The following is a 27,233-nucleotide window of genomic DNA, read 5'->3' as shown; positions in this document are numbered from 1 at the left end:
TTAAGGAGCTGAAACTCCTAAACCCTTCATCCAATTTTAAGGTGGATACCCTCAAATGAAAGCTGAAAGTCTGAACTTCAACTGCATCTGAATTGTTTTGTTTAAAATTCATTGTGGTAATGTCTATAACCAAAATTAGAAAAATGTTGTCTCTGTCCAAATATATATGGACCTAACTGTATACAGTTATATGAAAAAGTTTGGGCACCCCTATTAATCTTAAGCTTAATGTTTTATAAAAATTGTTTTTTTTGCAACAGCTATTTCAGTTTCATATATCTAATAACTGTTGGACACAGTAATGTTTCTGCCTTGAAATGAGGTTTATTGTACTAACAGAAAATGTGCAATCTGCATTCAAACAAAATTTGACAGGTGCATAAGTATGGGCACCCTTATCATTTTCTTGTTTTAAATATTCCTACCTACTTTTTACTGACTTACTAAAGCACTTTTTTTGGTTTTGTAACCTCATTGAGCTTTGAACTTCATAGCCAGGTGTATGCAATCATGAGAAAAGCTACTTAAAGTGGCCACTTGCAAGTTGTTCTCCTGTTTGAATCTCCTCTGAAGAGTGGCATCATGGGCTCCTCAAAACAACTGTCAAATTATCTGAAAACAAAGATTATTCAACATACCGTAGTTGTTCAGGGGAAGGATACAAAAAGCTGTCTCAGAGATTTATCCTGTCAATTTCCACTGTGAGGAACATAGTAAGGAAATGGAAGAACACAGGTACAGTTCTTCTTAAGGCCAGAAGTGGCAGGCCAAGAAAAACATCAGAAAGGCAGAAAAGAAGAATGGTGAGATCAGTCAAGGACAATCCTCAGACCACCTCCAGAGAGCTGCAGCATCAACTTGCTGCAGATGGTGTCACTGTGCATCGGTCAACTATACAATGCACTTTGCACAAGGAGAAGCTGTATGGGAGAGTGATGCAAAAGAAGCCGTTTCTGCAAGCATGCCACAAACAGAGTCGGCTGAGGTATGCAAAAGCACATTTGGAGAAGCCAATTTCTTTTTGGAAGAAGGTCCTGTGGACTGATAAAACCAAGATTGAGTTGTTTGGTCATACAAAAAGGCATTATGCATGGCAGCAAAAAAACACAGCATTCCAAGAAAAACACTTGCTACCCACAGTAAAATTTGGTGGAGGTTCCATCATGCTTTGGGGCTGTGTGGCCAATGCCGGCACCGGGAATCTTGTTAAAGTTGAGGGACGCATGGATTCCTCTCAGTATCAGCAGATTCTTGACAATAATGTTCATGAATCAGTGACAAAGTTGAAGTTACGCAGGGGATGGATCTTTCAGCAAGAAAATGATCCAAAACACCGCTCCAAATCTACTCAGGCATTCATGCTGAGGAACAATTACACTGTTCTGAAATGGCCATCCCAGTCCCCAGACCTGAATATCATTGAACATCTGTGGGATCATTTGAAGAGGGCTGTCCATGCTTGGCGACCATCAAACTTAACTGAACTGGAATTGTTTTGTAAAGAGGAATGGTCAAAAATACCTTTATCCAGGATCCAGGAACTCATTAAAAGCTACAGGAAGCGACTAGAGGCTGTTATTTTTGCAAAAGGAGGATCTACTAAATTTTAATGTCACTTTTCTGGTGAGGTGCCCATACTTATGCACCTGTCAAATTTTGTTTGAATGCAGATTGCACATTTTCTGTTAGTACAATAAACCTCATTTCAAGGCAGAAACATTACTGTGTCCAACAGTTATTAGATACAGGTCCTTCTCAAAAAATTAGCATATAGTGTTAAATTTCATTATTTACCATAATGTAATGATTACAATTAAACTTTCATATATTATAGATTCATTATCCACCAACTGAAATTTGTCAGGTCTTTTATTGTTTTAATACTGATGATTTTGGCATACAACTCCTGATAACCCAAAAAACCTGTCTCAATAAATTAGCATATTTCACCCGTCCAATCAAATAAAAGTGTTTTTTAATAACAAACAAAAAAACCATCAAATAATAATGTTCAGTTATGCACTCAATACTTGGTCGGGAATCCTTTGGCAGAAATGACTGCTTCAATGCGGCGTGGCATGGAGGCAATCAGCCTGTGACACTGCTGAGATGTTATGGAGGCCCAGGATGCTTCAATAGCGGCCTTAAGCTCATCCAGAGTGTTGGGTCTTGCGTCTCTCAACTTTCTCTTCACAATATCCCACAGATTCTCTATGGGGTTCAGGTCAGGAGAGTTGGCAGGCCAATTGAGCACAGTAATACCATGGTCAGTAAACCATTTACCAGTGGTTTTGGCACTGTGAGCAGGTACCAGGTCGTGCTGAAAAATGAAATCTTCATCTCCATAAAGCATTTCAGCCGATGGAAGCATGAAGTGCTCCAAAATCTCCTGATAGCTAGCTGCATTGACCCTGCCCTTGATGAAACACAGTGGACCAACACCAGCAGCTGACATGGCACCCCACAACATCACTGACTGTGGGTACTTGACACTGGACTTCAGGCATTTTGGCATTTCCTTCTCCTCAGTCCTCCTCCAGACTCTGGCACCTTGATTTCCGAATGACATGCAAAATTTGCTTTCATCAGAAAAAAGTACTTGGGACCACTTAGCAACAGTCCAGTGCTGCTTCTCTGTAGCCCAGGTCAGGCGCTTCTGCCGCTGTTTATGGTTCAAAAGTGGCTTTACCTGGGGAATGCGGCACCTGTAGCCCATTTCCTGCATACGCCTGTGCACGGTGGCTCTGGATGTTTCCACACCAGACTCAGTCCACTGCTTCCTCAGGTTCCCCAAGGTCTGGAATCGGTCCTTCTCCACAATCTTCCTCAGGGTCCGGTCACCTCTTCTCGTTGTACAGCGTTTTCTGCCACATTGTTTCCTTCCAACAGACTTACCATTGAGATGCCTTGATACAGCACTCTGGGAACAGCCTATTTGTTGAGAAATTTCTTTCTGGGTCTTACCCTCTTGCTTGAGGGTGTCAATGATGGCCTTCTTGACATCTGTCAGGTCGCTAGTCTTACCCATGATGGGGGTTTTGAGTAATGAACCAGGCAGGGAGTTTTTAAAAGCCTCAGGTATCTTTTGCATGTGTTTAGAGTTAATTAGTTGATTCAGAAGATTAGGGTAATAGGTCATTTAGAGAACCTTTTCTTGATATGGTAATTTATTGAGACAGGTTTTTTGGGTTATCAGGAGTTGTATGCCAAAATCATCAGTATTAAAACAAAAAAAGACCTGACAAATTTCAGTTGGTGGATAATGAATCTATAATATATGAAAGTTTAATTGTAATCATTACATTATGGTAAATAATGAAATTTAACACTATATGCTAATTTTTTGAGAAGGACCTGTATATGAAACTGAAATAGCTGTTGCAAAAAAAACTATTTTTATAAAACATTAAGCTTAAGATTAATAGGGGTGCCCAAGCTTTTTCATATAACCGTATATATGTCTCAATGACAAACACATATATACAGTACAGACCAAAAGTTTGGACACACCTCATTTAAAGATTTTTCTGTATTTTCATGACTATGAAAATTGTACATTCACACTGAAGGCATCGAAACTATGAATTAACACATGTGGAATTATATACTTAACAAACAAAAAAGTGTGAAACAACTGAAGTTATGTCTCTGGGAACTCCTTCAAGATTGTTGGAAAACCATTCCCGGTTACTACCTCTTGAAACTCATCAAGAGAATGCCAAGAGAGCGCAAAGCAGTCATCAAAGCAAAAGGTGGCTACTTTGAAGAACCTAGAATATAAGACGTAATTTCAGTTGTTTCCCCCGAGGTGCCATCACTCGTTTTATTGTTTAAGGTGCCAACCTCTGCTGGTAGTTAGGCTTTGGATGCAGGATAAATTTGTGCAGGATGAAGATAGCCAGCACGGTTGCTTGCATGGTGATTTCTAATGTTCTTCCTGACTCTTTTTTAGAGTCATTTAATAAAAGTTAAATTTTATCTGATATATCGTCCAGTTATATAAGGTTAATTTTGTTAGTTTTTTTTATGGAGGAATGAGCCAAAAACACTGCTGCAGTGTGTGCAAACTTGGTCTAGAATTACAGAAAACGTTTGACCTCTGTAATTGCAAACAAAGGTTTCTGTACCAAATATTAATTTCAGTTTTTCTATTGTATCAATTACTTATTTCACGCAATAAAATGCAAATTAATTATGTAAAGCTCATACAACGTGATTTTAAGGATTTTTTTAAGATTCTGTCTCTCACAGTTGAAGTGTACCTATAATAAAAATTACAGCCCTCTCCATTCTTTGTAGGTGGGAAAATGTGCAAAATCAGCAGTGTACTGTACTTCACAAACTGTGGGAAAGACTACCTAGAAGAACAGATGTTGTTTTAAAGGCAAAGAGAGGTCACGCCAAATATTGATCTGATTTAGATTTCTCTTTCGTTCATTCATTTTCCATTTTGTTAACTGATAAAAAATAATCTATCGACACTTCAATTTTTGACAATATTCTTATTTTGCAACATTTTTTTACAAACCTGCCTAAAAGATTTGCACTGAAATATACACTGGAGAAAGATTTTCAATTTTTGTATTCTTCTACATCAGGAAGTTTTTCAAATGATAGGTCCTATTTAAATTACAATAGTATACACAACCCATAGATAGATGAAATGCTGTTTTTTGGAAGAATCAGTCATGTTTTTAATCCTTTTAATTTTCTACCACATTTATGGTGTTTAGTTACATCTTTCTCTGTTATTTAATGCAGAAAGCTGAAAACACACTTGCAACAGCTTCGATGGAAAGGGGCAAAGAGTGCAAGCAGAGAATACGAAGAGCGATCATGCGCTCGATGCCAGAAAGCTCTCGGAAGATTGCTGAACAGAGGTGCTGTCTGCCATGGCTGCAGTCACAGAGTGTGCCAGGAATGCCAAATTTACCGCTGCAGTATTGCATGGAAGTGTACTGTGTGCAACGCTCATGGGTAACAAACAGAGCAATTCTTGCATTCAGCTATGTAAACATTTTAACATAAAGTTGAAAATTATCTGTAATGAGTTTATTAAATGCATGCAGATTTAGTTGTATCTTTTGGTTTATGTCTGTGACCCAACTTAACTTATGATTTTATCACTCAAATCTTGTTAAAAAAAATATATGTTCTGCTAGTGCAGACTTTACTGTGTATGATATATTTCACAAACTAACAAAAGTCTTTGGGTATAGAGGTGGACCCTGTCTTACAACTATACAGTACTGCACAAGTTACACAGTAAAAAATAGTCCTCATTGTCATGATCTTCAGCCATTTCCTACTTACTGCTGCTCCCTAGTAAGATGTACTCTATCATGTCACTTGAAAAGTGTGTTCCTCTCGAAAACACCAGCTCGTTTCAGAGTTAAATGTACTGTATATAGCTAATCCTACAGCCAGTGTCTGATACATGCTACTCATGGATCGTACAGCATGTACCGGTATCCTCTGTCAGGTTTCCTTTAATTCTAGAATTCTAACCTTTATTAGTTTTGGTTGTCAAATGTGTCTGTAAAATTGTTGGCTGTCAATAATTTTTAGATAAGTTCTTAAAAATAATACATTTTTAATGTTTCACAAAGCAGCCACATTCGATACATAACAAATCATTCACACTTCAGTATTGTGGACTGGCAGCCACCTTCCCCTGGGCTTTGAAGGAGGAATAGAAGTTCTGGTTTCCATATTCTCCGGTGTATCTGCTCTGTAGTGAGTGACACCTATGGATCCCAATAGCAGCGCAGATGAGTGCCAGTTTCACCTAGTTCTTGTACCTCTAATTTGATTGATAGCCTCCTTATATGTTCACATGTGGTAGACTTGTTGAAGAAATTTCAGTGACTGTCCTATTTATCTGAATGGATCTTGCAGAAATCCATGCCACAATCTACAAGCTGATGATACAACCCAATTCAGATGTAAGGAGCTGAGAAATTTCTACACAAAAATTTCACAAGTGTGAACATGCAATAATTGTGATTGTGTGGTTTTCTGACTTTTTTTGCTATTATTTTCTATGTCTATACTTGGAGCAAATTAAAAGTGTTTGATAAAGCACCACAATTAGGCATGTGATAAAGTAAGTTTGATGATATTACAGATACTAACATTGATGTTGTTTCCTCTATGCATAACAGGGAAGTAAAAATAAAGACTGGCGAATGGTTTTATGATGAAAGAGAAAGAAAGTTTCCATCTGCAGGTAATATTTTTTCTGAAACATAAGTTGCACAAAATTGATACAGGTATCAATACTTGTTATTGTGTATAAAAATTTGATTTGGTAATAGGTACATCAGACCACTACATTTGCTAGAATTATAACATATGTGGAGCAAGGCAGCCTTGTTTAATGGCTGATTAATGACCACTTGGCTTAAATGATGCCACAAGACTGTGAAGGCATAACAGCAAAATTCCAATTTCACCCCCTTCCCATAATAACCATAAAAGAAACATAGATTATCATGTGGTGTGAGAATACCGTAAGTCACAGCTTTATTATAAAATGTATATGTGATCATTATTAATCAGCACAACTTTCCATAAGGGATATGTCGACACCATTCCAGGTATGGAATTCTGCACTAAGTTTGGATTCTCATAATTATGACCGCCAAAGAGCCGCCCAGTCAATAAGACTGGGCTCCTACTTCCCCTCAACATAAAGAGAGTCCGTGCCAAACAATCTTGGATGCCTGACAAGAATATGTCCAAACCAATATGCATAAGGTGTACTCCGTCTTGCATCATTAAACATCTGGTGTCCCCCTCCAATTGGCAGTGTCTGATCGCTACACCACCATGTAAGCAAATATGTCTAGCCGTATGTGCATTTACGGTTTTACGAGTCCACTCTATCGTATCTGCATCACATGTTCCATCATTGTCCCCAACTGAACTGTTGCCCACAAATTTCTTCCAATGTTCCCATGTCTTACCATATAACTGCCAAGCTGAAGGGTGAACTGAAGCTCCCAGTAGTGACAATAACTAGTCTCTACTCAGTCCCACATAACCTTTGGGCATTGACAACCCACTCAGTAGGCTATGAGCAAAAGAAACCGGAATTCCTGAAAATGGTAGCGAGATTCAATAATGGGATTTTTACCTGTGGAAACATGGCAAGCCTTAAACCAAATGGTATTTTCAAGGCAACAAAGAACTAGGTGGCATAAAACACTTCAGACCTGCAAAGATGACAAGCACAGTTGGTTAATGCAATGGACTACATTTGGGTTATCTGTCCAAAAAAAGATTTTATTAGAAAATTCCTCTCTCCAGATGTCTATGGCTGCAACAATGGGGGATAGTTTGAAGAAAGTAATATTTTCACAGATTACAGAAAACTTCCATGACTGGGGCCATAGACCGTGGCACCATTCGGATCCATATGTTGCACCAAAACCCATAGAACCAGACAAATCAGTAAATAATTAAATATCCTGGCTGAACACCTTGTTGCCCAGGTAACAAGTATGACCATTAAATGTAGATAGGACTTGCCTCTAAATAAGGAAGTCCACTTAGGAGGAGGGCGAGTGATTCTAGTTCTGTGATCAGTATATAAAAAAGAACACTGAGTCTTAGCTAATTTATCAAAAATACAAAAATACCTTTATTTAAACCATATTAAACACAAGATAGGAAAATCCATAAGAAGAGCAACGTGTAAAACAGCCTAGTAGACTAATAAATAAACACTGGGTCAGTGATCAAGAAATCCCAAGATGTTGGGTGCCGGCTGCAGAGCAGTGCACCACGGGCTTGTTACATTTAGACTGCAGAGACCCGTGTGTCGTAACCAGTGCCTTCCCCCCGTCCCACCATTCCGCAATAAAAGACACCAATAATCCTGGATGGGTTGAACAGGTCGGTCACAGTTTTATTATTTGCAAAGTAGAGAAGGGCAATTACACATCGCAACACTCATTGCTGAAGGCCCCAGCCGACGACCGCTGGGCCAGCAAGCCGATGAGAGGTTACGAACCTTTGCCCCCCTCTACCTACCGCTGTGACGTATATAAAAAAAACAATGAAATTTTTTTTTTTTTTTTTTTTTAAATTTAAAATTCAAAACATTTTAACAGTAACTGCACAGTACATTTACCAGTTTATAAGGGAGGGAGGGTGGGACAACAGCTTCCAAGGGTCAGCCGGGGAGAAAGAGGGAGAGCCTGGCCCGGTCACTAGAATTTAACCCCTGAGGGTGTGGCCTGACTCACCTCTTCTCCCCGGCTGGTCCGCTGGGCGTCCCAATCATGACCTCACCTGGGGAGGTAGTGGGAGGGGGGGAATTGGGCACTGCACAGATTTCCCCTCTAACTGTCCCTTAGGGGCTCTGCAGTCAGAGGCACGTTCCTTATACAGTGCCGTGCCTACCAGACTGCAGAGACCCGTGTGTCGTAACCAGTGCCTTCCCCCCGTCCCACCATTCCGCAATAAAAGACACCAATAATCCTGGATGGGTTGAACAGGTCGGTCACAGTTTTATTATTTGCAAAGTAGAGAAGGGCAATTACACATCGCGACGCACTCATTGCTGAAGGCCCCAGCCGACGACCGCTGGGCCAGCAAGCCGATGAGAGGTTACGAACCTTTGCCCCCCTCTACCTACCGCCACGGAGGATCATGTGTATGACCTACACAAGACTCCGACCCCCACACAACAACATTAGAGCCTGTTCAACACCATCCCGCAAACCCTCCAAAAATATGTCGAGCCCGATGTCCGTGAGGTGGATGCCATCCGTTCTCAGCAAAGCAAGATTGTTCCCTTCTAGCTCTTGGTGTCGAACCACAATGCCATACTTTTCTCTCACAAACTTCGACATCTTTGTGTTAATCCTTTTTCTTGTGTTTTCGATGGCTTTTACGTCCTTAGCTCCGTGCCAGACCGCTCGAGGTATTATCTCGGACCACACCACCACCATATCTGGTAATAAACAGACAAACCGATCGATGTCTGTTGACATAACTGTGTACAGCTCGGCCCCTTTCCGCTTGCCCAGATCATTGCCTCCGGCATGTAGCACCAGAACCACCGGCCCCTTGGCCTTCTTAGCGATGTCCACCAGCTCCGGGAAGATCTGACGCCACCGGAGCCCTCTGATGCCTCTCCAGTTGACTTCCAAATTCGGGAAGCCAAAATTGGTTCCACCCATCCTGAGTTTGGCCCTTTTGCATGCCCAGTGGACAAAAGAATGCCCCACTACCCAGACTGTGGGCCTACAGCTGCCTGTAATAGACAAAAAAATGTTAAAGCAGGTCTGGTCTTATGTATCTTGCAAAGCATGCGGATTTCCAGCGGCCCATTCTCTGCACCTCGACTTCCGATACCCCCGCTCTGGCTGCTTCGGTAGCCGCCCCTATTCAGAAGGAATGTGTCCCGTATTCCTTTGGAGCCACGCCGACTGCCTTTAGGCACTGTCTAAAGATTGCTTGAAATTGATATTTAGTAAGAGGGGACCCGTCGGTGTGTGAAAGATAGAATCTACCCGAATGTCTTACTACCGCATAGTTTTTAACTATTTTTACGGGGCATGTAGGCCCGTCTGACGCCTTGACCAATACCCATGTCCCCCTCCCGGTGGGGTCGCATTTGGATCTCCGTACTCTAATGCGCAGAGCTTCGCTGCATATGACGAGGTCTTCATTGATTAAACCGCCTATTGATGCTGTTTTTGACTGCGGCACTAGTTCGCTGATGCGAAGTGCCCCGAAGAAGGCGATTGCGAACGCTGCAGATATCAGCGTTGCCTCGTATTGTGATTTGCACACCGATGCAGATATTGCAATTATGTCGTCCAGAAGCCTTAGGGAAACTGGGCGACGGCATTCCTGGCTAGGTTGCAGCCTTCTCCAGCCTTTTACGGCTTGTTTGATGAAAAAATATTTGGTTACGTCCACCCACCCCAGCAGCTGAACGAAGAAGGCTATTCCCGACAGATGACGCTGCGCTAATGTCCCTGACGCCCCTCTCCGCCTGAGTTTTTCTAAGAGTTCTACTAAGACGTCGCATCTCGCCTGGTCGCACCTATCGACTGGTCTTCCTTGCGTTAGCGAGCACCACTCCTCCCACGCCTTACCGTAAACCTGCCAAGTCGCCGGTGTCACTGAAGCCCGGATCAAGGGCATCAGTGATTGGCCACCATGTCCAAGAGGGAAGGAGGAATCCGCAGGCCCGACGTTCGCGCCCTGGGGAGGAAGAGTTTGAATGCCTGCCAATCGGAAGATAACAAAGAGTTAACAATTTTGTCATCCACAGTCGCCGTAAATCTGGCCCGGCACCAGATGTTGTGCTTCAGGCATAATAGTGCTAGGCGGCGCAACAGCGCGAGTGCTGGCTGAGAAGAAGAAGACATGCTGTTTAGGGCTTTTGCTGTTCTCAGCTGTTTTGTTGTAAATCTGATGTTCGTATTTTCCAATTGGGCACCCCATAGCTCGACTGATGTTACTATTGCCAGAATTTCCACCAGTGATGGGTCACGGCCCCATGCGGCCGTGGTCCATAGTTTAGGCCATTGGCCTCTGCACCACTGGTCTTTGTAGATTGCTGCAAAACCATCTGTAATATTTCCACCGACCATTAGGCCTAAATCTTTGCTTGGCGTCTCCTCCGCCATAACGCATGTATGCCCATTGTAGGACTCCAGGAATGTCCTCCAGACCAGCAAGTCTGCCTTCAGGGAGCGGTTGAGTCTAATTTTATGGCTCGGCTGGGCTATGCCCTTGGTTGCTAGTGATAGTCGGCGTGAAAAGGCTCTGCCCACTGGCATTACACGACAGGCAAAGTTGAGCAATCCTAGTAGGGATTGCATTTGTTGTAGGGTGACTTTTTTCGCTTCGTAGCAATATTTAACCATTTGCAGAGTTTTTTGCAGTTTATCAGCTGGTAACCGAAACACCATTGCATTGGTGTCTATTTCAATACCGAGAAAAGGCAAAACATTACAGGGGCCAACTGTTTTATCCGGTGCGAGTGGCACTCCGAATTTTCCGGCTAAAAACTTAAACTTTTGGAGAAGAAAGGAGCAGAGTCTGGAGTCCCCGGGACCGACGAACAAAAAATCGTCGAGGTAGTGAATCGTTGAGTTGCTAGCAGTTTCGTACCGCAATACCCAGTCTAGGAAGGTACTGAAAAGCTCGAAGTGATGACAGGAAATGGAGCAGCCCATTGGTAGGCACATATCGAAGTAAAATAGCCTGTCCACCTCACAGCCTAATAAATGAAAACATTCCGGGTGAACGGGCAAAAGGCGGAAGGCTGACTCTATGTCGGATTTTGCCAGCAGGGCACCGGGCCCAGCTGCGCGCACGAGCTCGACAGCCCTGTCAAAAGAAGAATAGGTTACCGATGACTCTTCCGCGGGTATCGCGTCGTTAACCGATTCGCCTTTTGGGTAGGAAAGGTGATGTATTAACCGATATTTTCCTGGCTCTTTTTTGGGAACAATACCTAAAGGTGAGATTCTGAGATTCTTAAATGGCAAGGATCTAAAAGGTCCCGCCATCCTGCCCAGTTCAACTTCTTTCTGGATTTTCTGCTGTAGAATATCGGGGAATTCGCGTGCCGATTTAAAATTTTTTGCAGTAGTTGGTGAGGGGCTGGGTTTGAAAGGGATATAAAAGCCGTTTTTAAAACCGAGATATAGTTGTTCCGCCGCTTCTTTATTGGGATAAAGGCTTAGCCAAGGGCCCATTGCGGTTACGTTCACCGGGGTTAAACCTCGCAGGTGCTCTGTTTGGCTGTCGGGTACATCTGGCCGCAGGGTGTCCACCTCCGCAGGAGGAGCATTCGTGTCTATATTTACAGGACCCTTGGAAACGGCAGTATCCATCGTTAAACAGTAAGCAGGCCCCAGGTCCGCGTACGACCACTGTATTCTGGCCTGCTGCTGTTGAGTGATAAGTGGTCGCTGCCGAAAAGGGGGGCTGTTTTTGGGACAGCATCAGTCGTAGCCAAACGTCCGTCGCTTTTACCCCCCAGCCCAAATCAGGCTGCATGGCCAACCGCCTGCGGAACTCCTTGTCGTACCGTTTCCATGCGGCCCCGCTGTGACACTTATATGAATTATAGATTAGATCTTGGTAAATAAATAATTCAGAACAGCGCTCTGGGTGCTTTTGGCCCATGATGCAGCCGAGAACCGCGAAGGCCTGGAGCCAGTTATTCATCGTTTGAGCTATTTTTGGTTTGCTCCTATCTTGAAACCGCTCGCCTATTCTCCTTTCCTTGTCCACGGACTGTTGGTCGGCCGATAACAGTGACCATATATCTACGTAAGCATTATCCCAAATTTTTTGCTTTGTCTCTAACTCAACGTGCGCTCCTAGCGGGCTTACTCCACAGAAAAATGCATCCTTGTGCAGACTAGCTGCTTGGGTGGTGCTGGTGTCAGTTGGTACGCCTGGGCGTGTCAACTGCTGAACTAGGGTCTTAATAGCGGCTGCCAGCTCGCTTTCTCCCACATTTTGTATTGTAGAGTGCTCACCGATATCAAAGAACTCACCGCTGTCAGATGCAGGCCGAGTGTCTCCGGACGGAGGTACTCTGGCTCCTGCCGTGGCGCTGTCCTGGTGCTGGCCGCCCGCCCAGGAGGATGAAGATGGCGTGCCAGCGGCCAGCGCCGTGGCACGGGGATGTATTCTGCTGGATTGTGTCTGGTGCCGAGCGTCCCCTGGAGAGGGAGGTGCTCCGGCTTCTATCGCTTCGATGGTTCGGTGCTGGCTGGTGGACCGGGGAGGTACGTATGGCGTGTCTCCCCGTGCGTCAGCCCAGGATGGAGCACGTGACGGATGACCTCTGTCGTGTGCTCGAGGATGAGAGGCTATTGGGGCTCCGATCTCTGCCTGGTCCGTAACGGGGGGTGTCAGTGTCTGTTCCCACCGGGTACCCGCTCTGGGTGTCCGGTGAGACCGCCGCCTTTCGGCATGCGACCGGTACCGCCCGTTGTAACTTCCCGATGTATCTGAGCCGGTTGTGGATGGTGAGCACCATCCGGAGGAGCGGGATCTATGGTGGCTCCTGTGGCTCCTGTGTGAGTGGTGTCGGCGTCTGGAGTGGGAATGCCGACAGCTAGAGGGACAGCGGGAACGGTGGTGGGAGTCTACTGATGAGGGTGAGGACGATCTGCGGCATCTATGCCTGTGATCGCCCTGTCTAGGGGTCGCGTTAGGTGCGTTTACCTCGGGAGTAGGGGGGACGTTACCTTGGCCATGGGGCGTGAGTGGCGGTGCAGGGGGTAGGGCCGGGGAAGGTGCGGAGACTATTTGGCTGGCACCGCAGGGTGAGCGCAGAAGGGCGGGGACTGATAGGAAACTGTCTGTGATCTGCGTTTGGGAGCATGGGGGTGTTGGCGGCGCGTAATTTATTGCCGCTGTGTTAGTGTTTGGTGCAACTGTGTGCGTGTTTGGTGCGTACATTCCTGGCTGCGGAGCGTGCTGGCTGGTCCGGATAGACCAGTCGTCACGCTCCGCGGCCGTGTTCGTGGCTCTGGCCCCCGACCGCCCGCTCCCCCGCACAGGCAACGCCGATGTGCCTGCTGGGGGGACATGGCGGGCAAGGGGTGGGCTAGCCAGAGGCCCACGGTGGTGCCGTCCTGTTCTGGCAGGGGCCGGTCCAGCGCTCCATGGTGGGTACTGGCATGGGGAGCTAGTGAGCGCTGTCTGTGAGGCGCCCCCCCGACCGATTTGGCGGGTTGGGGCCCCACTGGCTAACGCTGCGCTGCTGCTGCTTCCCGGGGAGTGAGTGGGCGGGGCTTGGCGGTCCCATACCGGCATCAGGGAGGGGAGACTCCCTGACGCTGCAGGAGACTCGTGGTGTGCCTGGGCTAGCTGCCCCCCGGTCCTCTTGAGCGGCTGGCGCGCCGCCGAGGACCCCGAGGCAGCGGGCGATCCCCTGCCTGCCTCCACAGCGCTGAATATCAGCCGGGAGGAAGTGGGGCCGGAAGTGGGCGTGTCCCACAGGGCCCGCGCTGCATTCTGGGAGGCAGGGCGGCCTGTGTAAGAGGGGGATGCTGCAAGCATGTGCGCCGGGCCCCGAGCCTTAGATTGGGGACCGGAAGTGACAGGGGCCCGGGCGCACTTGTTGTTAGAAGCGGGCGCTTGGCACCGGCGGGCAGCGGAGCCCGAAGACGACGCGACGCCCGCCGCGCCCCCCGGAGCCGCACGTGGGGCAGAAGCGCGGCGGCTAGTCAGCACTGGCTCTGCTCCAACATGCAGGCGCTCGGGAGGACGGGAGGAACGTCCCGAGCGTCTACCTGGCGTCGCAGCTGCGCCATGATCAGCGGGAGCGCCGGGAGCTGAGAGAGGAGGCCCAGGGGGACCGGGATCTGCGATGGACAATAAGGGCAGGTGAGTGGGGGTTAGCTGCGCTGGGGAGACAGGGGAGAAAGAGACTCCAGGAGAGGGGGCGTGCAGGGATGGAGCCCTGGGGGACGACGGGGAGGCTAGGGGGTGAGGAGAGGGCACAGGAGGGTGAGCACCCAGGCCAGAATTAGGGGATCGCGACCATTGCTCACCTTCCTGTGCAGCTCCTCGCTGTAGGGCCTCGGTCGTAGGGGCAGCCATGGTGGTCAGGAGATCAGGGAGACAACAGCTTCCAAGGGTCAGCCGGGGAGAAAGAGGGAGAGCCTGGCCCGGTCACTAGAATTTAACCCCTGAGGGTGTGGCCTGACTCACCTCTTCTCCCCGGCTGGTCCGCTGGGCGTCCCAATCATGACCTCACCTGGGGAGGTAGTGGGAGGGGGGGAATTGGGCACTGCACAGATTTCCCCTCTAACTGTCCCTTAGGGGCTCTGCAGTCAGAGGCACGTTCCTTATACAGTGCCGTGCCTACCATTGTGCCACCATAGAGATAGTAATCATAGACAAAGTGGGGTTAGCTATAAAGGCAGACATAGCCAGGGTTTAGCAGGAATGCTCCCATAGGTGCTGTAAGCTACCCCTGGATAAATAGGAGCCCCTATAATGCCTTCATATTCATTGCTAACCAATCGCTACATAAGAATATTACACTGGTGGCACAAAATAAAAAAATATAAAACTGAAGTCAGATAACATTACCCGTCATGGTGCAGAGCAATGGAGCCGGGACCTGCTCCCCAACGCACGTTTCAGTACGAGATGACCTTCTCGTATAAATAGTTATATACTCACCTTCCATCGGACCTCGGATCCAGCCCAGGTCTTTAGCGATGCTCCTCGCAACGCTCCGTTCCCAGTAATGCCTTGCGGCAATAACACGTGATGATGTAGCGGTCACGCGAGACCACTACGTCATATCCGGTCATTGCCACGATACATTCTTGGGACCGGAGCGTCGCGAGGAGCGGGAAAGGCTGGCGCGGATGGCGGCGGAAGGTGAGAATATAAAGAGTATGTCGGCATGCTCGGAGATTTAGTTTGTGTCGCTGCAGCTGCATCATTTGGGCTGCTAGACAGCTTGAATACATGTGGGGGGATTCCCTAACAAACAGGCAATCCCTGCATGTGTTCAAGCTGTCTAGCAGCCACAAATCATGCAGCTGCAGCGACACAAACTAAATATCCGAGCACGCTGAAATACTCGGAGATCACATGAGCATGCTTGGAGAAACTCGAGTAATGAGCATACTCGCTCATCACTAGTCACCACTTCTGCATTTATCACCTACTGGTTTGGCTTACAGATACTGAGGTAAAATACTAACCAAAGTCTGAATAGCATATCATGTGTACAGATGTAATAGAGCTGGCACTGTACGTTATGAAGTGCTATCTGTATTTCTGTATATACCGGAAATTGCATCATTTTAAGTAAAATCCCCAATACATATTAGAATAAATTAGGCCTATATTTTTCGGTCGACATAGCCGTATTAATGATTGTTTTTTACGGAACGAGTTTTACTTTTCAGTGACACCATTCATTTTATCATGTAATGGCACTGAAAAGTGAGGAAAAAATTCCAAAATTGCAAAAAAGTTCCACAATTTTTTGGGGGTTATTTATTTACCATGTTCACTATACGGTAAAATTGACCTGGCAATATGTTTCTTGAGGTCATCAGATTATGCTGATACCAAACATGTATAGTTTTGTTTTTTTCATTAAAGTGGTCAAAAAATCGTAAATTTGTGGAAAAAAATAAATGTGAATACTTTTCTGCCCAATGATGACAGAAGTATTCTAGGAGTGATACCTTTATTGGCTAACCAGAAAATAATATGTTTGCAAGCTTTCAAAGCACAGTGGCTCCTTCTTAAGGCAAGATTACAAATAGATTAATAAGAAACAAGCACAACATTTAAAGAATAATACAGGAGGACATATGTTAGGGGGTGGGAAGTGTGAAAGCTTTCAAACATATTATTTTCAGGTTAGCCAATAAAGGTATCACTCCTAGAATACTTCTGTCATCATTGGGCAGAAAAGTATTCACATCGATTTTTCTGGCAAACACGGTACCACAATACAATTTTTTATTGTACATCATGGAAAAAAATAACAAGTTTGCTTTTGTCGCCATTTTCCCAGACCCATAATGTATTACATTTTTGGGATGTGTGTGGGCTTACGCCGGTTACCAATTGAATTAATTTATTTTAGATTTTGATAGATCAGACTTTTCTGAAAGTGGCAATACCAAATACATGTTTTTTGTTTTTTTAATGGTGAAAAATGGGGGTGATTTGAACTTTTGTATTTTTTTCGGATATTTTTTAAAACTTTTTTTTTATTTTTACTGTATTTAATGGTCCCATTTGGGGACTTGAAACACTGCTATGTATAGCAAAAATCATGATCGCCTATGAACAGGCCCAGGGGTCTTCAGCTGTCAAGGAAAACCATCAGCACCCCATGATCATGTCATGGGTGCGCAATGGCCATGTGTAATGATGCATCCCCTTGCCAGCACTTGTTAAATGCCACTGTCAGAGATTGACAATGACATTTAATAGGTTAATAGCTGTGGGTGGATAAATCAGCCATCATCTGCAGTAACAAAAAATGGGTTCAACATGCTAACCCGCATCAAAGGTAGAGACATGACATATAACATAACTGTATGTCATATGTCGTGAAGGGGATAAGCAAAGTAAATCAGAATTGGATGTCCCAATTCTCTATGTAGACCTCCGCTCAGCAAAAAAATCTGGCATGCGAGTAGCCCAATAAAACAGAGGGGTTTGGAGGTGATAAGTATACATTTTATTATTCTTTTATAACAGATCCTGACTTTTTAAAGAAATACATTTGTGAGTCAGACAACTTTGTAACATTTGGCAGAAAGGAGAAATTATACTTTAACTCTTTTTTTCCCAGTACAGCATACTATTGTATTGAATAGTTCTATATAGCTTAAATAAAATGTAATATTATGTATATTGCAGGAAAACATGACACAGTTGGGGCAAAACTGCTGAAATCCTATCAAAAGATGAGGTAAGTAATTAGAAAGTTAATCTGTAACTATCATTTATATTCCCAGAGGAACATTGACCCATAAGTCTCCTTATGACGTCTTGGCATTTTCCACAACGGTCGATATTGACTTTTAGGATTGCTACAGTCATAGGTGGCACTAGAGTTCCTGTCCTCTGTTTCTTTTTGAAGAGGCTATTTGCACATCATTTAAATTATATAGGTATACTGTAAGCCTGTATAACATCACTAGTGTGAGGCTGCCCTTTTTATTGAACAAAACCATGGGCAAATTAAATAAAATGCTTCCAGCTGTCCCTAACGCCTTCCTCAAGGACCCAAATTTCTAAAAAAAAAAGTCAGAACCAAGTTTCTTGGTTGTAGGATGCTGAGATGCAGATGGGGCTCCCACAACCCTTCATGGTCCCCCTCGTAGTGAACCTGCAAGATCTCGCATGTTATCGTGAGGTCTCCTGCTTTGAACTAAACCAGCTTTTTTTTTTTTTTTTTTAGAGTTGTGGAATTTTGCTCTTTATTCCCAGATCCCAGATGCTGGAAGTTCAGAGGACCACCGGGGACAGTTGGCAGTTTTTTTTTTAATTTGATGTTATTTAGTAAAAATATTAAAGGGAACCTATCACCCCGTTTTTTTCGGTATGAGATAAAAATACTGTTAAATATGGCCTGAGCTGTGCATTACAATAGTGTAGTTTGTGGACCCCGATTCCCCACCTATGCTGCCGAAATACGTTACCAAAGTAGTCATTTTCGCCTGTCAATCAGGCTGGTCAGGTCGGATGGGCGTGGCTTCTTCCCCCAGATATTGCGTAGTTTTCCGTTGGTGGCGTAGTGGTGTGTGCATGTCCAACGTCCCCAATCCTGCACGGGGGGGTGAAAATAGCAGCGATGTCCGTTATTCCATTGGTGGTCGGTGGGCGCGGCCATCTTCCTTTGGCCGCGCGTGCGCAGAAGCGGCGCTCTGCTGGCCGCGGCTTCAGGAAAATGGCCGCCGCGATCTCCATCTGCGCACGCGCGGCATCCCGCGGCCATTTTCCTGAAGCCGCGGCCAGCAGAGCGCCGCTTCTGCGCACGCGCGGCCAAAGCAAGATGGCCGCGCCCACCGACCACCAATGGAATAACGGACATCGCTGCTATTTTCACCCCCCCGTGCAGGATTGGGGACCTTGGACATGCGCACACCACTACGCCACCAACGGAAAACTACGCAATATCTGGGGGAAGAAGCCACGCCCATCCGACCTGACCAGCCTGATTGACAGGCGAAAATGACTACTTTGGTAACGTATTTCGGCAGCATAGGTGGGGAATCGGGGTCCACAAACTACACTATTGTAATGCACAGCTCAGGCCCTATTTAACAGTATTTTTATCTCATACCGAAAAAAACGGGGTGATAGGTTCCCTTTAACCTGTGGCTCACTGTTTTCTTAATTAAAAAAAGACAGCCACAGACTGGTTAGAGGTAGGGTTGAGCGAAACGGATCGGTCATTTTGGCAAAGTCGGGTTTCGTGAAACCCGACCCGACCCCAGCGTGGGATCGGCCACACGGTCGGCGATCTTCGCGCCAAAGTCGCGTTTCGTATGACGCTTTCCCCGCCATTTTTTCAGCCAATGAAGGAGTGTGTGCAGCGTGATGACATGGGTACCGGCTCGCTTTGTGCGGCGTCACAAGGGGTAAAACCGCCATCTTAACGTTTGGGATATAGCGATTCCCACAGTGAAACACAAATTTTGCAGGGATGGAGGAGAGAGAGAGAGAGAAAGAGAGAGAGAGAGATATCCCATTGACTTGCATTGGGTTTCGTGTTTCGGTCGCCCCCCCCGACTTTTCACAATAATCGGCCGATTTCACACGATCCGACTTTCAAGACAGTCGGGTTTCACAAAACCGGACTCGATCCTAAAAAAGCAAAAGTCGCTCAACCCTAGTTAGAGGTACTCTGTAACAACTCTGCTGGCATCACGGCATGGCCTCGCATTTCTCACACTATCTTACCCACTGCTCCAGGCCATGATGTGGTTTCTGTTTCTTGCCAGCTCCATGTTCTGTGTCTCTGCTCTCTGCATGCTTCATGGTTCTGTGTATAGAGGGGCGGCGCCTGAACTCTCTGGTTCTTATAGGAATCAGGTGCATCTGTCCAATCTGTTCCTGACCAATTGCCAGGAGGCCTCCAGTATATAGTGCAGCTCCACCCAGTGGTCTGGGCCTGTGCAATGTGTTAGCTCAGTTAGTGTCTTGCTTCTGAGTTTGCCTGGCCTTTCTCTGAGTTACTCCCTCTCCGGAGGATTCTCTGTGTTATTTCCTTGGTCTTGTTGTCCGCCCACCAGGAGGCAGTATATCCTGGTCCCAGTGTCTTTGTCCTTGTGTCTTGTTCCATTGCCTTGTCTGTACTTAGTCTTACCTCGGTCTCCTAGTCTTTGGCTTCCTTCCCTGTTGTCTTTCCTTGTATTCTCAGTCTGCTTACACTCCGCACTCTTGCAGCTCTGCCTTCTCTGAACCTTTGTGACTTTACCTCTGCTCCTCACTTCTGCGTTTCTGCTCCTTTCTTCTCAGCTTATCTTCTGCTGTTGCAGTTATCCCTTGCTGCAGCTTCTCTCCACATTCCTTGTGGCTCTGCTCAGCTTTGCTGCAGAGACCCCTCCCGCAGCTCCTCTCCGCTCCTTGCGGTTCTACCTGGCTCCGCTCCTTGCGGTTCTACCTGGCTCCGCTCCTTGCGGTTCTACCTGGCTCCGCTCCTTGCGGTTCTACCTGGCTCCGCTCCTTGCGGTTCTACCTGGCTCCGCTCCTTGCGGTTCTACCTGGTTCCGCTCCTTGCGGTTCTACCTGGCTCCGCTCCTTGCGGTTCTACCTGGCTCCGCTCCTTGCGGTTCTACCTGGCTCCGCTCCTTGCGGTTCTACCTGGCTCCGCTCCTTGCGGTTCTACCTGGCTCCGCTCCTTGCGGTTCTACCTGGCTCCGCTCCTTGCGGTTCTACTTCTCCTGCACTTGGCTCCGCCGCCAGCTCTTGGCTCCGCCTCCTGCCTATCTGCACTTGGCTCCGCCGCCAGCTTTTGGCTCCGCCTCCTGCCTGTCTGCACTTGGCTCCGCCGCCAGCTTTTGGCTCCGCCTCCTGCCTGTCTGCACTTGGCTCCGCCTCCAGCTCTTGGCTCCGCCTCCTGCGGTTTTGCACTTGGCTCCGGCTCCTGCTCTTGGCTCCGCCTCCTGCATTTCTGTTCTTGGCTCTAGCTCCTGTGCTTTCGCTCTGCATCCGCTCTTGCAGTCTTTATCTACTTATTCCTAGGTCCTCGTGTCTGAACAGGTTCTTACCCGTTCTACATACCTGCCTGCAGACCGGTCCCTACCGGTTCTTCCAGTGTACCAGTCTTGTCCACCAGTCCTGCCAGAGAGCCAGCCGTGCCCGCCTGCCTACCAGAGAGCCAGCCGTGCCCACCTGCCTGTGTTCCTGTTGTACCCGTCTGCCTGCCTATGTGCCAGCCGTGCCCGCTTGCTTGTCTATGTTCCGTTCCCCGGTGGGATCAGCAGCCACCCTGGAGTGGTACCTGGTAGCTTCCTATTGCACAAGTCTGACCTCACCATCAGAGGCTCCAGCGAACACCTAGGAAGCTACTTAGTTACGCCCCTTCCAGGGAGGTTTGGTCTGTGGTCCAGTGGGGCCACTCCCGCGCACGCCCGCACCAACCAGTCTGGGCACGAGCATGACATACTCTTTTAACATGCTGATGAGCTGTGTCGGTCTGTGTTTTGAAACCCCTACAATATGAGTCACTGAAAACACCAGCAGCTCTAAGCACCTGAATGAGTGAGCCCACACATTCATCAAACAGTTTTCACCAAAGTAATGGCATTAAATGCTTTAACATTTTTCAAATATTTTTTTGCAACTCATAGTTGAGTAAAAAAGTTGTGACTTTTTGTCATTTTTAAATCCGAAAAAACTTGGCACTCTAGATGAATAATTATCATATGCAAAAGGTTTATTGATGTGCATCCATAAAGGCAAGTCGAACTCTTCCGGTCCACATCCGGACCTTCATCAGAACAAATATAAGAGATATGGTGCAGGGAGAAACGTTAATCCTGTCTCTATAAATTCCAATATTGGTAGGGTAGCCTGGATGCAGCAAGAAGTCCTGTCCATGTAGGCGCACGTGTGATGCGACCGGAGCCATTTACCCAGTGATTCTGGTCGCATCACACGTGCGCCTACATGGACAGGACTTCTACGAGTGCCGTGTTGTTCTATTATTTTTTGTCATTTTTATTTCTGCCAGGCCAGCATCACCTACTTGGGTGAACTTGGGCGCCCAATAAAAGTCAGTGAAGGTTAGCTAGGAAGGGATGTGGCTAAATGTGACCGACAAATTCATCAGAATGGACACCACAAAAATGGCATGAATTATGACAAAAATGTCCAATACTGAAGTTCATTTCTTGCAGTGACACATGGTTGCTGAAAGATGCACCAAATTCAATAAAAGGCATTTGTTCCATCTAAGGACACACTTCTGTAAGGTCGGCATACAAATGTCAGTCTTGATGAATCAGGGCCATTTGAGTCTGTGCACCACTTTTTTGCCTACTCATGTCAGGGACTGAACACTGATGCTTGCAGAAGTAAGGACTTCAGTGCAGTACGTTATGTGTTCAGTAGGGACCTCAAAACCCCGACACCCACCAATCACCAGCACACTTCAGTCTGTAATTTCAAATAATAAACACAATTTAAGAAATAAACAAAATAAATGCTTCAATAAAATCAAAACAATATACGGTAGTTTTGTATAGTCAAGTAACTGTCTTTAGCTTTAAAAATAATCTGTGTCCAGCCTCTGATTGACAGCTCTCTCATTATGCTGTGGCTATGTGCTGTTAAAGGGATTGTCCAGGCTTGGGCTACAAGTCTGCAGTCACTCTGTGTGGACTTGTGAGTCCTCATAGCATGCGCACTGTGTGCTGTAAGGATTCTCTGCTGCCGGTAGTCATGTGACCTCAAGAATGCAATTCGCATACGCCCGGCCACATTCTGACTAGACGTGTCCAACCTTGCTCAATACAGTTACATTGAGAAGGGCAGTGCACGTCTAGTTGGCATGTGACCACATAATAGCATATTGTCTAAATACTGGCCCATGATCGCCTGCTCATGGTGCCAGAGAATCCTCACAGCGTGCACATGCAAGCTCACTCTTTGTAAAGGTAATCATGTAATCATTCAGTGCCTCACTCACAAGTAAAGATGACTGTATCTGTGAGAAATCAGTCACCAAGCATGATTTCAATACTGAAGAGCCCACACATTGATCAGTTTCTTCGTTACCTTCATCATTTACAGTCATTTCATTGTCTGCTAATGACAATAAAAGCAGTAAGCGGAGCCTCTTCAATATAATAATGTACATTTCTTTGCAGTGTTTCTTCTGTCATACTATATATCGTAACAATTGTGTTTCATTTTGCTCCATTATCCAGTATATCTGTATTTCTAAATTGTTGCATTCTCTATGTCCTTTCATGTTTTAGCAAGATCTCCGTTGTTCCACCTACTCCGCCTCCTTTCTCTGAAGTAACTCCTGTGTATAACTCGGGGGTAATGTACAAGATTTCACCCATTTTATTTTTGTCAGTGATGTAGTATTGTGTATTTACAGCATGAATCACAACCCAAGACAAACATACAGCTCTGGCAAAAATTAAGAGACCACTGCAAAATGTTCAGTTTGTCTGATTTTTCTCTTTATAGGTATATTTTTGAGTAAAAAGTAAATTGTTCTTTTATTCTATAAACTTCTGACAAAATGTCTCCGAATTTCCAAGCAATAAATTTTGTATTTTTTCTGAAAAGGAGAAATGGTCAAAATTTTTTTAAAAAAACAGTGCTTTCAGACCTCAAATAATGCTAAGAAAACAAGTTCATAATCATTTAGAAACAACAATACTAATGTTTTAACTCAGGAAGAGTTCAGAAATCAATATTTTGTGGAATAACCATGATTTCTAATCACAGCTTTCATGCGTCTTGGCATGCTTTCCACCAGTCTTTCACACTGCTTCTGGCGCAAAAATTTAATCAGTTCTTCTTTGTTTGATGGCTTGTGTCTATCCATCATCCTCTTGATTACATTCCAGAGGTTTTCAATGGGGTTCAGGTCTGGAGATTGGGCTGCCCATGACAGGGATTTGATGTGGTGGTCTCTTAATTTTTGCCAGAGCTGTATCTCTGTAAATCTCTTTAAGGTGGCCATACGCATTCGACCAAATCTCCTGATGATCTGATGCGTATGAAACATTTGGGCAAGCTGAAAGTCAACATGGCGGATCCTTTCTTTTTAAGGGAGATAAGCCATTGTCGGACATGTACAGTGTGCTCAGACAAACCCAACTTGCATACACTGGATATAAGGAATTCTTAGGAATAGCAGTGTGCAGAATGTGAATTTGCAGCTAATGAAAGTGTATAGCCAATTTTAGAGAAGTGAATAATCTGCAAAAATAGTGTTTATTCCATTATTGTTCTTGGTAGGATCAAAATATTTTCAAGCTAATTACATGAAATCTGAAGAGCTCTTTGATATAACTTCAGTTATCTGTAATGCCAATAAAATGCCAGGCATTATTCTCATTGTATAGTTATATAGCTTGAGTATGGTTTTTCCACTCAACCCCATGCAATGAAGCAGAGCTGCAATACCAGACACAACCTATGAACAGGTGTGGTGCTGTTACTGAGTGATGGCAGGTATATTTTCCTAATACTGTACAGACACTTGAAACCCTTCCTGTCGTGTTATTCATGTATACTATGAGTGATAAAAAACAAATAATAATCTTGTAGGTATGCTTGTTCATGTATGTCATGTCAGGAGTAGTGATGAGCGAGCGTGCTCGGATAAGGTGTTATCTGAGTACGCTCGTATCTTAATCGAGTATTTTCAGCATACTAGAAAAAAATGCTCAAGTCCTTGTGGGTGCAAGTCTGGTCGCCTTTCGACAGCCGCAATATATGCAGGGTTTGAATAACAAACAGGCAATCCTTGCATGTGTTGCGGCTGTCGAAAGGCCGTGAGACATGCAGTCATGTAGACTCGAGCATTTTCTCCTAGCACGCCGAAGATGCTCTATTAGAGCATGAATATTCTCAGAAAACACCTTACACGAGCACACTCGCTCATCACTAGTCAGGAGCAATGTATAGACATGGCTGTGCTACACAGTGTGCACCTGCTGTGACAGCAGCGATCAGAGCCAGCTGCATTTGCTTCAGTTTAACGTCTCAATTGATGAAGACATTAGTAACTACAGCATTAGGGCTCATTTCCATTTGCGAGAAACACGTCCGTGTCTTGCATGTGAAAACCAAGCTCTGGCGCCGGCACTTGGGAGCGGAGCGTGCTGCCGCATAGCAACACATGGAGCTGCACGCTCCGCTCTAAAGTGCCGGTGCCAGAGCTTGGTTTTCACATGTGAGACACGGACATGTTTCTCGCAAATGGAAACGAGCCCTTAAAGTGACTATCTAGAGGTGGGACCTACTGAAGACTCCCATGTATGTCATCTTTGTGCTCTTAATAAGGCTTGCTTGTGCAACTTAAGTTCCCATATGGATGGGTGCTAGGGAAACTAAACAATGTTAAAAGATTATAAAAATGCGCTTTACCTTATTGTGATGTATTGACCCCTGTGGCAGCTAGGGGGCTCTGTGTGTGCTCCTCGGGATATGCATGGAGGCGTATCTGTTGTTATAATGGTAGTGAAACAGTGACTGGCAGAATTGTAAGTGGCCGATATGTGTTGCAGAGGGAGTCTGCGTGGTAAGTCTGGTGTAATGTTGTTGTTCTGGGACCTGTAGTCCCACAAGTGTTTGTATAGTTGTGAAGGGAGACTTACTAGGCTAGTTATGAGAGATGGGCGGGTTGAACTAGCCACACACACACACTCCCACCTGTTGGAGTGGTTTCAGCTTCATAATGTGACCAGGGTGTGGGTCACATGGTCGCTGAGTGTGGACCTGAGTGGTCTATGCTGGAAGGTCCTGAAGAGCCTATGTGTTGGGAGTGTCATCTCCCTGAAGAGCACATGGTGGGGCTTTGGACCTGGTGGCCTGGGGTGTTGGACAGACGTCCTGAATAGCACCCGAACAGGTCACATGCCTGTGTGTTGGACGGTCCTCGGTAGGGACAGACGTCCTGAATAGCGCACTGAGTAACCTGTGTTGGAAGACCTGGGAGTAGGCTTCCTGAAGAGCACAACCTGTGTTGGATGTCCTGGGAGTAGGAATCCTGAAGAGCACATGCCAGTGTGTTGGACGGTCCCAGGTGGGATGGACATTCTGAATAGCGCACAGTGAAACTGGGGTCCTGGACGGTCTGTGTTGGATGCTCCTGTGAGTGGAGTCTTCCTGGAGCACCTGAGAGACTGTGGCCCTGGATGGTCTGTGTTGGGGAAGCTACCGTCCTTTGGTGGCTCTGGACTGACTGATGTGTGCCGGCCAGGCAAGTTGGTGAACCCCGTAAGGCAGTTTCCCCAGGACAGAGGACTGACGAGGAGTCAGCAGGTGGAGCAGGAGCTCCCATAAGGAACCATTGACTGCTGGTGCTTGTGTTATTCTATCAAATGTACGGACACCCATGGTAACTGGACGAAGTTAGAGGTCCAGCATGTTTAGTGTCTGTGAGATAAAGCCGTATATGAAGTGTCTAAGATAAAGCTGCAAGTTAATATCACCGGTTGGTGCCTATTGTGTTCTATGAAATGTATATAATGAACTGTGCATAACCCGGTTTATAACACTTTAATAAACCACATAGACTGTGTTTAAGCAAAAAACCGTGCCAGTGTGCTTGAATCCCGTGCCAAGCGAGTGTCCCCCAACACATGCGGTAAACACAATCTTACATTATTTTAAGTAAAATAATGTAAAATGTAAAAAAAAATAATATTTTTAAATGCCAGAATTGCTGTTTTTTTTCTTTGTGTTCTCAAAAGAATACAATAAAAAGCAAATCGGGGGCGAGTCAAAAATGTACCGCAGTCCAGTTATATAAAAACCTCTGATTGCCGCAATGTAACTTATTAGCACTTTCCGTAGGAGGTCTCAGTTGCCTCAGTCACTGCTGTGCAGGTTTGAACATATTACATCAGCTCTGTTGTGATTGTGGTGCAAGGATTTCTGACTAACCCTCATAAAAAGTCAAATTTATCCCAGAAAGGTGCCAATAAAAACAACAGCTCTTCATGCAAAAACATCTTTCACACAGCTTCATAGGAGGGAAAATAAAAAGGTTATAGGTCTCAAAATACAGAAACACTTTTCATAAAACAAAAGTTATTATTGCTTGCTGCATTTTTTGGTGTGTAGTTTATTTTTGATATTTTTATTCACTAAGAGTCAAGAGACTTTTTTTTTCGAATAGGCATACAAAAATCGTGTGTATATAGAAATACCATAAAATTGCATTAGAATTATAGTTTTTCAGCGCCAGAAAAAAAGCTACAAACAACCATGTAGGATGGAAGATCTGTGGTGTCCATTATACCTTCAGTAGTATGACCTACAATGACATTTATGCATTTATTAGATATTAGAGCATTGTTGGCCGAAATGTAATAAATGAATTTGTGAAAATTGATTAGAAAAGTTGAATGAAAATTTAAGATTCCCTTGTGTGTTCATTCTGTTTTGCAGGAGCTCACTAAAGCAAAAGGTTTTAATAAATCTGTAGAAAATATCTTCCTTTCCCTCACAACCCAAGTTAAGAGTAAGTATGGGAATATATTAAA

The 27,233-nt window shown here is 45.5% G+C and overlaps 1 protein-coding gene across 1 annotated transcript in view; it reads left to right on the top strand.

The window, feature by feature from the left end:
- Positions 1-27,233, top strand: part of SYTL3 (synaptotagmin like 3) — a 200,984-nt gene that overhangs the window by 29,719 nt on the left and 144,032 nt on the right. The window contains exons 3-7 of the mRNA XM_077289229.1: positions 4,762-4,977; positions 6,165-6,229; positions 17,404-17,455; positions 22,977-23,043; positions 27,139-27,211. Coding sequence (XP_077145344.1) covers positions 4,762-4,977; positions 6,165-6,229; positions 17,404-17,455; positions 22,977-23,043; positions 27,139-27,211 — 473 coding nt within the window. The remainder of the gene's footprint in view (positions 1-4,761; positions 4,978-6,164; positions 6,230-17,403; positions 17,456-22,976; positions 23,044-27,138; positions 27,212-27,233) is intronic.

This window comes from Ranitomeya variabilis, chromosome 2 (genome assembly GCF_051348905.1).
Source record: "Ranitomeya variabilis isolate aRanVar5 chromosome 2, aRanVar5.hap1, whole genome shotgun sequence".
Lineage (NCBI taxonomy): Eukaryota > Metazoa > Chordata > Amphibia > Anura > Dendrobatidae > Ranitomeya > Ranitomeya variabilis.
This window is presented reverse-complemented; position numbering and strand designations above follow the sequence as displayed.